This window comes from Protopterus annectens, chromosome 4.part0 (assembly GCF_019279795.1).
Source record: "Protopterus annectens isolate FY-2018-M chromosome 4.part0, PAN1.0, whole genome shotgun sequence".
Lineage (NCBI taxonomy): Eukaryota > Metazoa > Chordata > Ceratodontiformes > Protopteridae > Protopterus > Protopterus annectens.
Window position 1 is genome coordinate 849529668 of NC_056733.1, and position 13755 is coordinate 849543422.

Sequence of the window (13755 nt, forward strand, 5' to 3'; positions counted from 1 at the left end):
GGCACAGTGGCCAATTCTTTAGTCTTTGACTCTGCTAAACTCCAAGACTGAGCAAATGGTGTTGGGTATCCCACAAACAATTTTGGAAAAGGCTGTATCACCAACACTGAGGCTGTTTGGTGAGCTGTTCACAGTGATGGCACCATTACTTCAAGAAATGAGTTCACACTGCATGTTCCTTATGAAATGTATAGCTAAGAATGGGTAGAAGTTACCTTTTAGTAGTCTGTGTATAAGGGGAGATAAATCATATGCAAATTATCACTACAGCAGGTGTATAGTAAACATTTTAGGGGTTATGCTATGTTTATACTGCCTGGAGAGGACAGTTGTCCTACATATGTAACTTTGAGCTGTCTGTATTAGCCTAGAATTAGGAACCAGCCTAAGCATTATGAAGAGCAGAGCATACTGTAGTTAGGTTAATAAAATATTCTCCCCAGTGGTATTATTGTGGGGGGCTGACACTGGTAAGTATGTATGCAAGTTTTGGTTGGCAGATCACATAAGAGGTAAATGTTTTGAAAGAATTAATGAAGAAAGATGTTAGCAATTGGTCAAAGCAAACATCAGGCATCTAAATAATTACTCAGGTTAGGTTTTGCTTGCTGGATCAGGTATCTTGATGGAGGCAGTATTCTTAAGTCTAAGTAAAGAGCCAAAAAGCATTAGGTTGGTTTTGATAGTGCTGTCCACAGACTGTATGGTAAATAAGTTCAGATATTGTCAGTGTCTTACTAGAGTTGATTTTCAACATTACATGCGGGCTAGCTTAATCCAAGATGAATCAAGTCATCTGCTGACAAAATGGCTTGTATTTGTGGTAGGTTGCAAGTAAGAAAGCTTACGAAAAAGGGAAAATTGCAGTTATTGTAGGACTGAGCCTTGGGACACATTGGTTAATGAGCTCACAGACAACTAGGACAGACCAATGTTTATTTGGCCTACTTTTCTGAAAATGCAACTGCTGAACATTCCCCAGAATCATTCTATCCAGGCTTGTCAAGGAGTAGCACATGACTAACAGAAATGAGTGCCTTCCTTAAAACAGCAATCCATTCATCTGCTTTATTCAATATTCTGTGAATGAAAAACCCAAAGTACTGTGTAAGTGCCACATCAGGAACTAAATCCAGAGCCAGGATATATTTATTAGCATAGTCAGCTGTTGTATGTATATTATCCTTTCATATACTTTATCAAGGATACAGAATGTAGTGATCAGCCAACTTACATCCATTCAATTAGGATCTGACACTTTAAAAAGTACAATAATAAAGTTTTCCTTTCTCCTTCAAAGGAAAGTGCTTCTATGAGTGGTAAAATAGTAACGTGTAAGAAACACAGAACTTTAGGATGCAGTCATTCTTAAAAAGCAAGAAGGACGGTCTCCATGGTTTTGTTCACTAATCATGAACATTGCCTTATTAAATTGACACTGACGCTGCTGTTATGTGGTAAATCTTGCTGATTAACACTAGTAGCTCAGGGTACAAAGGATATGCAATGCATTAAAGAGAAAGCTAGGAGTTTTGTCATTAAGCCTCTTGCGGGACATGTTTTTATTGTATAGTGACATGTCTGAAAGAACAGATCCCTGAGCAGTTATTTGCTGTCTGTAATAAGACTGCAACTAGGACTGTGTATTCTATTGTCCCTTTTATGTTAGCACACCCTGTCAGGTTTGTTGATGTTTCTTGATAAAATAAACTTTGCCCAGCTGTTCCTAACTAAGTAAAAAGAGAGTCTTTCATGGAAGCTGACATGATGGTGAGCCTCTTATCTCAATAATATAATACTCTCTGAAGTCTGACATTACAGGACTGAGTTTATGTCCCCATCACGGGAGAATTATCTTCAAGGCATTGCTGTTAACCTTAAATGGCTGGCACTATCATCATCACCACCTTACCTCAGCCAAATATTTCATTTGGGTGATACAGTAAGGTTCCAAGGGGTTTCATTTAGCCCTCTAGCATTAGGGCATTTAATTATGTTACTGCAGCAGCCCTTTTTAATTCTTCATCTCACCAGGTTTAGGACTGCTAGACTGTTCGAGCCTCAAGCACCCACCTAAGGAGACATTCACTTCATAAGCATTTATCCAATAGGCTGGTATCCCATCCAGAACTGGATCTTTGTCTTATTCCCTCTGAGTATTAGGATAGGCTTTGGCTCTTCTTTGGCCCTGAAGAGGATAAATGAATGGGAGGTGGGTTTGTAATAATGACTGAGGTGTTTACCTCATAGAAGCAAGACACAGGGTTTATTTAATTCTTACCCTTGGGTTGGGGGCTAGTCTTAAAATGGCCCAGAAGGGCAGATAGCCTAGTCCTAATGCAGTTGGCATAGGTCAGTGAAGTTTTGAGAGTGGGTGGCCCACAGACAAAGTCCTTTTTTTAGCATAAGTAATCTTTTTGATTGTGTAAGCTTTCACTTAGTTATTTTATACATTTCAAATATAGAATATCATTGTATTTTAATTGTACATTTTAATTCTTAGAGTACATTAACAGAACCGATTACAACATGCAAGCTTTCTAATTACCTACTGGAAGTAACACACCCCTACAGTACTCCTGTCAGAAAGCAGTGTGACAAGTATTACTTAGTAATAGATAATTTACTAATACATTTTAGTTATCTCATTTCTTATGCTTGGTCACAGTGCTAATGAGAAAAACTGCCTCCATAACAATGTTCTGCTGCATCATTATGCAGGTACTTTTGAAGTGTGGCCCTTTTCTTTTAGTAGATGATAGCTGTGCAGGAGTTTCATGGGTAAAATTAAAGCTTCATGTTTACCTTGTCACGCTGATGTGACTGCATTTTACATTCACATGCTAGTAAAGAAGGTATTTGTCTGCATTGTTCCAGGAGGTTTATGGATTTTGTCAGTGCTGATTTGTTGTCTTTTTTTTTCTGTAGTATGGGCGTCAGGGTGATGGACACATCTTGGGTGGCTCGCCGAAGTTCATCGTTAGTTCGAAAAACATCTTCCACGCCGCCTTCAGTGCAGCCCCCTGCTCCACCTTCTGAGCTTGCTGCTGCTCCTCAGTCTCCAATTCCTGAACAATCTCTGGAACTTTTGGGTACTCTTTCTCCTCTTCCTCCCACCTCTGCTGCTAAAGGTGGTGGTAGCACTTTACAGTCTGGGGCAGATCGGGCAAGGTAAGCATGGGTCGGTGGCTTCTCATCCTTGGGTGTGATTTCAGAAATATTAACATGCATGAATGCCTTGGCTGCTTGGGCTTTCTGTGTATCTAAGCAAAAAAAGAAAATTGCAATTTTCCTTTTCTCAATGTGACTGTAACAGCCAACTGCTTGACTAAGTTCCCAAAAGAAGTTTTACCAGCTTTTCATACATTTCCTCATGAATCAAATTACTGGTCTTTTTTTTAAATAGCATATACCTTTATGTCCCTCAAAGATACTGTTTGGAACCTCTAAATATATCTAAAGAGTTCTGTTTTTTAGAACTACTATACAGTTTAGTAATTAGAAGAGGCACACTTCTGTCACCTTTGCTGTGGAATAACACATGTAGCAATTTAAGAAATACTATGCAGCATTATATTTTCTATTTCCAAACATTTCAAGCACTCCTGAAACAAAAATATTGGTCCTTATGCTTTTGAAAGCCCCCATAGCCACCCCTGAGGTCTGCTTATAATATCTTAAGTTGAACTCAAAAAAAATATTATCAAGAACTATACCCATAAGCCTGCAAACCATCTCTATTTTACTGTGTGTAAAGTCAGTGTACCCACTGAGCTAATCTCTCAGATATTCTATACCAGCATCTTGATTGATACATGTATACAGTGATTTAACATCTAAAGACGCAAAATAAAAATCACCATGGGTGAGGTTAATGTCCCTCAAAATTTCCAAAAGGTGCCAGGAGTCCCTAAGGTACGACTTCACTTTTTGCACTATGGGATTAAGTATGTAATCCAACCATAAAGAAATATTTTCTGCCTTGGTTCTCTTGGCTGAAATAATGGGCCTAAAGTGGGGATTTGTTTCTGATTTGTGTACTTTGGGTATCCCAAAGAAACATCCCATTCTGGAATGTTCCATTAACAAATATTCATATGTGTCATGATCTAAACTACCCTGGCAAAACATGTCAAAAAGATCAGTGTTTATTCTCAAAAAAACTGTTGTTAATTACATTGTTATCTACAACAGAATAAGCTGTGTTGTTTACCAACATGTCTTCAATGTTTCTAACATAATCTTCAGTACACATAATCACCATCATACCACCCCTATCAACTCTCATTACTCTAATGTCTTTATTTTTACTTAAAATGCACAGTGCCTGGTGTTCTTCCACAGTAAGGTTATGCATGTGGGTGTCCTTAACAATGTTTTTCATGTCCAGTTCACACATGTCACCAAACACTTGCAAGGTATTGCACAAGGGGGGGGGGGGTTATATGTGCTATTCTTTTTTAATTTGTTACAAACCTCTTGTTTGTCTACATTTAAATCGTGCAGTAGGTAACAAATGTTCAGTTTTCTCAAAAAACATTTGAAATCAACTAACAGTCTGATAATATTAACAGAACTACTTGGTATGTAGGAAAAACCTTTTTTCAAGACAGAAATCACATCATTAGATAAAACACTGTTTGACAGATTCAAAATGCGAATTTCAAAGTCTGAAACATTTAGTTTTTCTTTCTGATGTTGTTTCTTCCCCTTGTTTTTGTCTTGTTCTGAACCTGGTTTAACCACCTGGGAGTCCATTTGTTGCCTCCTTGGCCCACCAAAAAAGTACCTGATCCACGGGGGTTATTTGTAGATGAAACCACTTTAGCAAATGTTGGATTATTAAGGACCGACCACGTTGAGACTTGCTGAACTATGTTACTGTTGTTATTATTGTTATTAGGGACATTGTTGTTATTATTAGTGGTCATACTATTGTTGTTTCCACTTCCATTATCATTCACCTCACCCTGACATTATTGTCATTAGTTGCATTGGAATTGATAGTGTTCTCCTGAAAAGCCCTCCGACGTTGCAAAGGGTAGGCCTCTTTTTTGGCATAGGCCAAAAGGCCCCTCCACAGTTTGGACTACTTCCTTGTGACTATGAAGGCTCTGTGCCTATCAGCTTTGGCCCCAATGCTACTGTATAAGTCAGAAAGTACATTAAAACAACAATGTCCCATGATTTTATTGTCCAAATTTGCCATATTTTCTTTGACTGTGTCAATTTCTTTTAAATAATGTGTTACAAGCATACGCATCATTTTGACCCCTGTTTCATTGAATAAGTTGACTAACTCAATGTAAAATGGGTCACCAAAGTTCACACAGTTTGGAAATTATGATAGTCTTAGTCCTTGTGGAACACATTTACGCTTAATACATTCATTCAGATATAAAATCTCTAGTTCCATAGATATAAAGCAAACTGTGAGCTTCTCAAGCTCAAAAATGTCTTTCTTGCAACTGCCAATATCTTCATAATGACTTGTAACATTATTATTAACAACAGTACTTACATTTTCACCATTCGGTTCGAAAATGATGCCCAACAAAGGATTATTGAAGTCCTTAAACACATAATCCAAAACGCTGCCGTCTAAGTGTGCGATTCTGTTCCCACTCGGACCGCTGCTGCTGTTAGCAGGTGTGGTAATGGTGTCATTACCCTCATGCCTTTGCTCATTGTTGTTTATAATTCCCAACAGTGGTTGAGACTGTGAAAGTGAACCCAAACCAATTGGATACTGCTGCTGGGACCCACACAATCTCGAAAAACATCTTGAATGGCTCCAATAACTGTCATGGCAAGTTGTTCAGTGAATGCTGTAAACTGCTCAGGCACCGAATGTACTGAGAGGTTTAACAAGGTGTCCTGTGTACTCTCTTCTAAGACCATCCCACTCTGGTAAGGTCAAAACACAAAACTGTATGAGCCCACAACAAAATGGAAAGTGGAACTCAAACCAAAAAGCTGTAGATGGAATGAAGGAGTGAACACAATTCTTTAGTACTTTCGTTCAAATTTATTTTTCATGAACTTCTTCAGAAAAAAGTTAGCCTCTCAAAACACACCTCTTATAAAGTTACATCACATATCACATGACTTTCATGATAGTTTAAATTAAAGGTATAAAATCATACCGTAAAAATAAAAATAAAAAACTGTCATTATCCAAACAGCTTTGAATGTCAAAACATCATAAAAAATGTCTTAATATAAAAACATCACCATATTATTATGATTTGAATGTTCACCTTTTCAGTAATAGATTATGTTCAACAAGTGGATTATACAGGGAACACCAATTTGATTTTAGAATGCAAGGAGTCATTGTGGCAGATCAGTTTGGTAGCAGACAGAGCCCCTGGTCTGAACGAATGTATTAATATTAAGTGTTTTTTAGCAATAAAACAACATTCAAATCATAATAATATGATGATTTTTTTTATATTAAGACATTGTTTATGATGTTTTGACATAAGCTGTTTGGATAACAAGACAGTTTTTTATTTTTATGATATGATTTTATACCTTTAAGTTAGAGTATCATGAAAGTCATGTGATGTGTGATGTAACTTTATAAGAGATGTGTTTTGAGAGATTAACTTTTTTCTGAAGAAGTTCATGAAAAATAAATTTGAACGAAAGTACTAAAGAATTGTGTTCGCTCCTTCATTCCATCTACAGCTTTTTGGTTTGAGTTCCACTTTCCAGTTTGTTGTGTGCTTATACGTTTTTGTGTTTTGACTTTACCAGAGTGGGGATGGCCTTAGAAGAGAGTACACAGGACACCTTGTTAAACCTCTCAGTACATTCAGTGCCTGAACAGTTTACAGCATTCACTGAACAGCTTGCCAGGACAGTTACTGGAGCCATTCAAGATTTTTTTTTAGATTGTGTGGGTCCCAGCAGTAGTATCCAGTTGGTTTGGGTTTATTTTCAGTCTTGACCACCATTGGGAATTATAAACAACAATGAGGAAAGGCATGAAGGTAACAATGCTGTGACGACCGTGCCCTGGCCCAGCAATCAAGGAGCCTCAATCCTCACCACTAACACCAGGGAAGTCATCTCCTAGAAGAGAGGAAAGGATAACTAATACACACAGTAAAGTACAATTTCCCTTAAGTGCACACAGAGATCACAGTCAGTCTGGGGCTGGTTGCTCCTTTGCTCACCAGGTCCCCAATAAGATTCCCCACTGGCACAGCTATAGGGTCCAGTTCTCAGCCTAGCTGGGCAAGCTAGAACCTCCAGTACCCTCTCTGTCTAACCAGTGCTTTGTGTCCCTGCCAAGTAGCTGACACAACACACACACACTTTGAGATAAGTATTTATACAACTTCACAGACACTCCTGGGAAAGGCTGATACAGATTCTCCAGCTGTGCCCCTTTACCCAGACCATATGGTAGTAATTACTGCCACCACCCAGCTAATAATATCAGCTACTAAAAGGCGCTTAAAAGGGTGTCCAATTATTACTGTGCAATATTATAATCCAATGGTAGTATGACTAATAGTCAAGGCTTACTTTAGAGTGATCTATTACAATAACCTCTATAAATATGCAATGTACTCTAGAGCTTATCTCTACACAAACCAGCCACAGGTAGAAGGTTTTTAAAATATTTAATAATAAATAATTAAAACACAAGAGAAAGCTACTACACCACAGAGATATCTAAGAGTTCAGAGATCACACAGAAACTTAAAATAATACAGTAGGATAAGTCTGATTTCAAAGAAAAATACCTAATTAATATTTACTAGCTTTAACTATTCCTGCAAGAAATCACGGTGCTAAAACTTACATGTGAGCATAAGGCAAAGTGCTGAGTTAGATGTCCAAAGTCAAAATGCTCCCAGTCTCTTGTGAGAAATTGTATTTAAACATTACTAACAAACATGTCTCTAAGGCCCTCCCAAATTACATAATTGTTGGCACTTATGTTTTCCCAGTATTCATATTGCATCATCTTAACACCTAGTCTGAGTTCTCAGGCCAAAAACTGCATTATTTAGCAATCTAACACCCGCTCAGAAACTTACAACAATAGAAGACATTTCACATGTATATTCTAACAGAAATCAGAGCAGTAAAGCACCATCCACATGTAAATTCTGGTCATAAACTTTAGCCTTAAAACAATGAGCATGAAACCTTCATCCAGATGCACTGGAGCCGAATTCTAACATGAAAGGGTCACAACATGCTTCACTGGGCAATTAGAGGGCAATGTTGTCACATATTCTGCAGTTCCACATTTCACAGTATTTTCTTTTACACTCATGAAAACTTGCCTGCATTTTACATTTATTTACAAATGCCATAATTATATGTCAAATTCTATTTGACTAGGCTGGCAGCCTTCGCCCATCTCTCCCCAGTTGTCACAAATGCCATTAACATACCTGCTAACAGCAGCAGCGGTCCAAGTGGGAACAGAATTGTACACTTAGATGGCAGTGTTTTGGATTATGTGTTTAAGGAAGTCAATAATCCTTTTCTGGACATCATTTTCGAACCAAATGATGAAAATGTAAGTACTGTTGTTAATAATAATGTTCCTAGTCATTATGAAAATGTTGGCAGTTGCAGGAAAGACATTTTTGAGCTTGAGAAGCTCACAGTTTGCTTTATATCTATGAAACTAGAGCTTTTATATATCAATGAATGTATTAAGCGTAAATGTGTTCCACAGGGACTAAGACTATCAACATTTCCAAACTGTGTGAACTTTGGTGACCCATTTTGCATTGAGTTAGTCAACTTATTCAATGAAACAGGGGTCAGCATGATACGTATGCTTGTAACACATTATTTAAAAGAGATTGACACAGTCAAAGAAAATATGGCAAATTTGGACAATAAAATCAAGGGACATTGTTGTTTTAATGTAATTTCTGACTTGTATAGTAGCATTGGGGCCAAAGCTGATAGGCACAGAGCCTCCATAGTCACAAGGAAGCAGTCCAAATTGTGGAGGGACCTTTTGGCCTATGCCAAAAAAGAGGCCTACCCTTTGAAATGTCGGCGAATTTTTCAGGAGAACACTATCAATACCAATGCAACTAATGACAATAACGTCACACAGGGTGAGGTGAATGATAATGGAAGTGGAAACAACAATAGTATGACCACTAATAATAACAACAATGTCCCTAATAACAATAATAACAACAGTAACATAGTTCAGCAAGTTTCAACGGGGTCGGACAATAATAATCCAACATTTGCTAAAGTGGTTTCATCTACAAATAACCCCCGTGGATCAGGTCCTTTTTTGGTGGACCAAGGGGGCAACAAACGGACTCCCAGGTGGTCAAACCAGGTTCAGAACAAGACAAAAACAAGGGGAAGAAACAACAGAAAGAAAAACTAAATGTTTCAGACTCTGAAATTTGCATTTTGAATTTGTCAAACAGTGTTTTATCTAATGCTGTGATTTCAGTCTTGAAAAAAGGTTTCCCTATATACCAAGTAGTTCTGTTAATATTACCAGACTGTTAGTTGATTTCAAACTTTTTTTGAGAAAACTGAACATTTGTTACCTACTGCATGATTTAAATGTAAACAAACAAGAGGTTTGTAACAAATTAAAAAAGAATAGCACATATAACCCCTCCCCTTGTGCAACACCTTGCAAGTGTTTGCTGATATGTGTGAACTGGACATGAGGAATATTGTTAAGGACACCCACATGCATAATCTTACTGTGGAAGAACACCAGGCACTGTGTATTTTACGTAAAAATAAAGACATTAGAGTAATGAGAGCAGATAAGGGTGGTATGATGGTGATTATGTGTACTGAAGATTATGTTAAAAACATTGAAGACATGTTGGTAAACAACACAGCTTATTCTGTTGTAGATAAGAATGTAATTAACAACAGTTTTTTGAGAATAAACACTGATCTTTTTAACATGTTTTGCCAGGGTAGTTTAGATCATGACACATATGAATATTTGTTAGTGGAACATCCCAGCATGGGACGTTTCTTTGAGATACCCAAAGTATACAAATCAGAAACAAATCCGCCCATTATTTCAGCCAAGAGAACGAAGACAGAAAATATTTCTTTATGGCTGGATTGCATACTTAATCCTGTAGTGCAAAAAGCGAAGTCATACCTTAGTGACTCCTGGCACCTTTTGGAAATTTTGAGAGACATTAACCTCACCCATGGTGATTTTCATTCTGCGGCTTTAGACGTTAAATCACTGTATACATGTATCAATCAAAATGCTGGTATAGAATATCTGAGAGATTAGCTCAGTGGGTACACTGACTTTACACACAGTAAAATAGAGACGGTTTGCAGGCTTATGGGTATAGTTCTTGATAATCTTTTTGAGTTCAGCCAAAGATATTATAAGCAGACCTCAGGGGTGGCTATGGGGGCAAGGCTGGCCCCATCTTTTGCCAACCTTTTAATCGCCATGTGGGAGGAGAGATATTTGTATGTACACCCACAAAGATCTCAAATTATTTTATATTAAAGATTTATTGATGACTTGATATTTCTCTGGACTGGTGATGAGAGTGAATTTGAGTCCTTTCTTAGGGACTTAAATCAGACCACAGATTTTTTGGAATTTTCTGTGGGAAGTTTTGGTAGAACCATTAATTTCTTGGACATACGTTTGGCTTTTGATACATACAGCAACATGTCTGTGAGTAAGATTTATAGGAAAGATGTTTTGTCAACCAATATTTGCAAAGAGATAGCTTACACCCTAGGCATATGAAGAAAGGGGTGATTAAGGGGCAATTTATTCGCCTCAGTAGACTTGCATCTGATGATGATACTTTTTTTTCAAGAGGTCATCATGTTGACACTTTTTTTAAACAAAGAGGGTATGACCAGGCTTCGTTAACCAACATACATAAGGAAGTGTTCATTCTAAGACAAAATGCTGCCAAACCCATTATCAGGGGGGTTAGTGATGTAAGTAACAACAGGAAAAAGAAGGACAACAGTGTTCACCATTTCTTTCCCCATCCACATTGTCAATGAGATGGGTGTTATTAAACACATAGTTAAGGACAATTGGAAGGTTTTGATGGAGAGTAGGGAACTCATATAGGTAGTTAATGTGGAACCCAAGTTCACCTAAAAGAAAATTAAGAATATCAAAAATATTTTGGAAAATGGTGGGGGGAGCACACTTTACCATCGACTGATGTGAATAGTTTTTGAGGTACTTTCTCCTGCAGGAAGTGTACACAATGTAGGTATATAAGCAATACATCTAGTGCATTTATTACACATCTTAAAAGGACTATTTGGGTCCACAGATGGTTTACCTGTGAGAGTACAAACATAGTTTATGTGGCAGTATATGACTCTTGCCCTAGTTACTACATAGGAAAAACCATTAGATGTTTAAAGCATAGAATATATGAGCACACACTTGCTATTAAGAAAAAGGACTTTACCAATGCTTTAGCTAGGCATGCTATTCACTGTGTGAACTTTAAAAAGTTCAACTTTTCAGTCATAGATTATGTTCAACAAGTGGATTTTATAGGGAACACCAATTTGATTTTAGAATGCAAGGAGTCATTGTGGCAGTTCAGTTTGATAGCAGACAGAGCCCCTGGTCTGAACGAATGTATTAATATTAAGTGTTTTTTAGCACTACAATAACATTCAAATCATAATAATATGATGATGTTTTTATATTAAGGCATTTTGCATGATGTTTTGACATTCAAAGCTGTTTGGAAAACAAGACAGTTTTTTATTTTTATTTTTATGGTATGATTTTATACCTTTAATTTAAAGTATCATGAAAGTCATGTGATGTGTGATGTAACTTTATAAGAGTTGTGTTTTGAGGGGTTAACTTTTTTCTGAAGAAGTTCGTGAAAAATAAATTTGAACGAAAGTACTAAAGAATTGTGTTCGCTGCTTCATTCCATCTACAGCTTTTTGGTTTGAGTTCCACCTTCCAGTTTGTTGTGTACTCATACATTTCCTAAATTAGTATCACCCCCCTGGAATTATATTAGGCTACAATTAAATGGATTATTTGATTGCATGTTAGTTCTTAAGGTCCCCTGTTAGAGTATTTTCTACCTTGTGTGTCTATACTGCTTGACTTTGCCTTATTGCTTACCTTGGAGAGCCTAAAAAGTGTTTTACAATGCTAAGAGTTGTAACTATACATTTATATATATATATATATATATATATATATATATATATATATATATATATATATATATATATATATATATATATATATATATGGGTCTAGGTTAGAAGATCGACAGCCGACTTCACCGACAACGGATTAGCGGGCGCCAGATGATCGACATTCGGAAGACCGACGCTACGGATGAAAACGCCGACGCCAGGGATAGTGACTTGGAAAGAAGGCTGTGTGAGTATGCGGTGGTGTCGGACGTTAGGGTGCGAGTAAGGTAAGTGTGGATAGTGACAGTCTGTGGGGAAAGGGGTGGGTTAAGTGAGTTATGGTTAGGTGGGTTAGGTAAGTGTCGGTAGTGGTATTTTTGGGTTAGGGGTGGGTTAAGTGAGTTAGGGTTAGGCGGGTTAGGTAAGTGTCGGTAGTGGTATTTTTGGGTTAGGGGGGTTAAGTGAGTTAGGGTTAGGCGGGTTAGGTAAGTGTGCTTGGTAGTAGTATTTTTGGGTTAGGGCGGGTTAAGTGAGTTAGGGTTAGGGCGTGGGTTAGCTGAGTGTGCGATAGTGACAGACCTTAGGGTAAGGGTTTGGGTTAGGGTTGTACATAGTTGTGTGTGTGAGGTTTAGTGTGGGTTTGTGAGGATTTTGGTGTGCTTGTGTTCTGTGTGTGGTTTTTGGATAGGGGATGTGTTTTGTTAGTTGATTGTTGTTATTGTGGTGTGTGCAGTGTATGGGGTTTCGTGTTTGTGGACTGTCGGTTACTTGTTTGTCGGGCATGTGAGGTGTCGTGGTTATGGTTTGTCGATTATGTGGTGTCGATGTTTCTGTTGTCGGTGAAAGTAGCTGTCGATGTTATAACCTAGAACCATATACATATATATATATATATATATATATATATATATATATATATATATATATTTTTTTTTTTTGCTTTTCTTAATTCTTCTTATTCTTTTATTCCTGCTCTCTTCAGTAAGGCTGTAACTTTGAGGATATACCAACACTATATGCTACTAAGTTTTTTTTCTCCTACTGTTGTCATCCATCTCCAGCCTATTTAGAGCACCCCCCCATAGGTTCATAGGATCAGAGGTACTTATGTGGCCATTAATCTGTGAGAATCTTAAGAAGTCTAGACTTACATTCCTATGGTAGTTTTTAGCCTTAATATTTTGCATACAATAACCCAGAAAAGGGCCAAACAAGGATATGTTAGGACATGCACATGTTTCCCCCTATCCATGAAGGACAGGGGTGCAAAAATGGGGATGAATTTGTGATAACCAATCCATTTGTCTAAATTACATTTGAACAGGGTAGGAAAAGTATTCTGGTTTATGTGGAGTGGAAGATGGTTCCACAGAAGTGGTATTCTCTGTGATACAAACCTATCCCTCCAACATGTTCTATTTGTTTAGCAAAAAAAGGTTGAAATCCCTTGAGAGAGTGTTAACAATACTATTGGACTTACAAATATGTAATAGGTGACAGTAGAGGATCTGTTGAAGCTCTAAACACAAGGCAGAGGTCAACTTTCAGCAGCCCATTCTCCTTCCACCCAGGTACTCTAACTGTCTCATTTTGGGTTGGCCC

At 37.6% G+C, this 13755-nt stretch overlaps 1 protein-coding gene across 7 annotated transcripts in view; it reads left to right on the forward strand.

The window, feature by feature from the left end:
* The window catches only part of ARHGAP44 (Rho GTPase activating protein 44), a 1795121-nt gene that overhangs the window by 1543292 nt on the left and 238074 nt on the right, over window positions 1–13755 (forward strand). For 6 of the 7 annotated variants that reach the window (XM_044068802.1, XM_044068796.1, XM_044068800.1 and 3 more), the window contains one exon: window positions 2929–3171. The exons of the other annotated variant lie outside the window; for it this stretch is intronic. In XM_044068802.1, the coding sequence (XP_043924737.1) occupies window positions 2929–3171 (243 nt within the window). The remainder of the gene's footprint in view (window positions 1–2928; window positions 3172–13755) is intronic. 7 annotated transcript variants of the gene reach the window in all.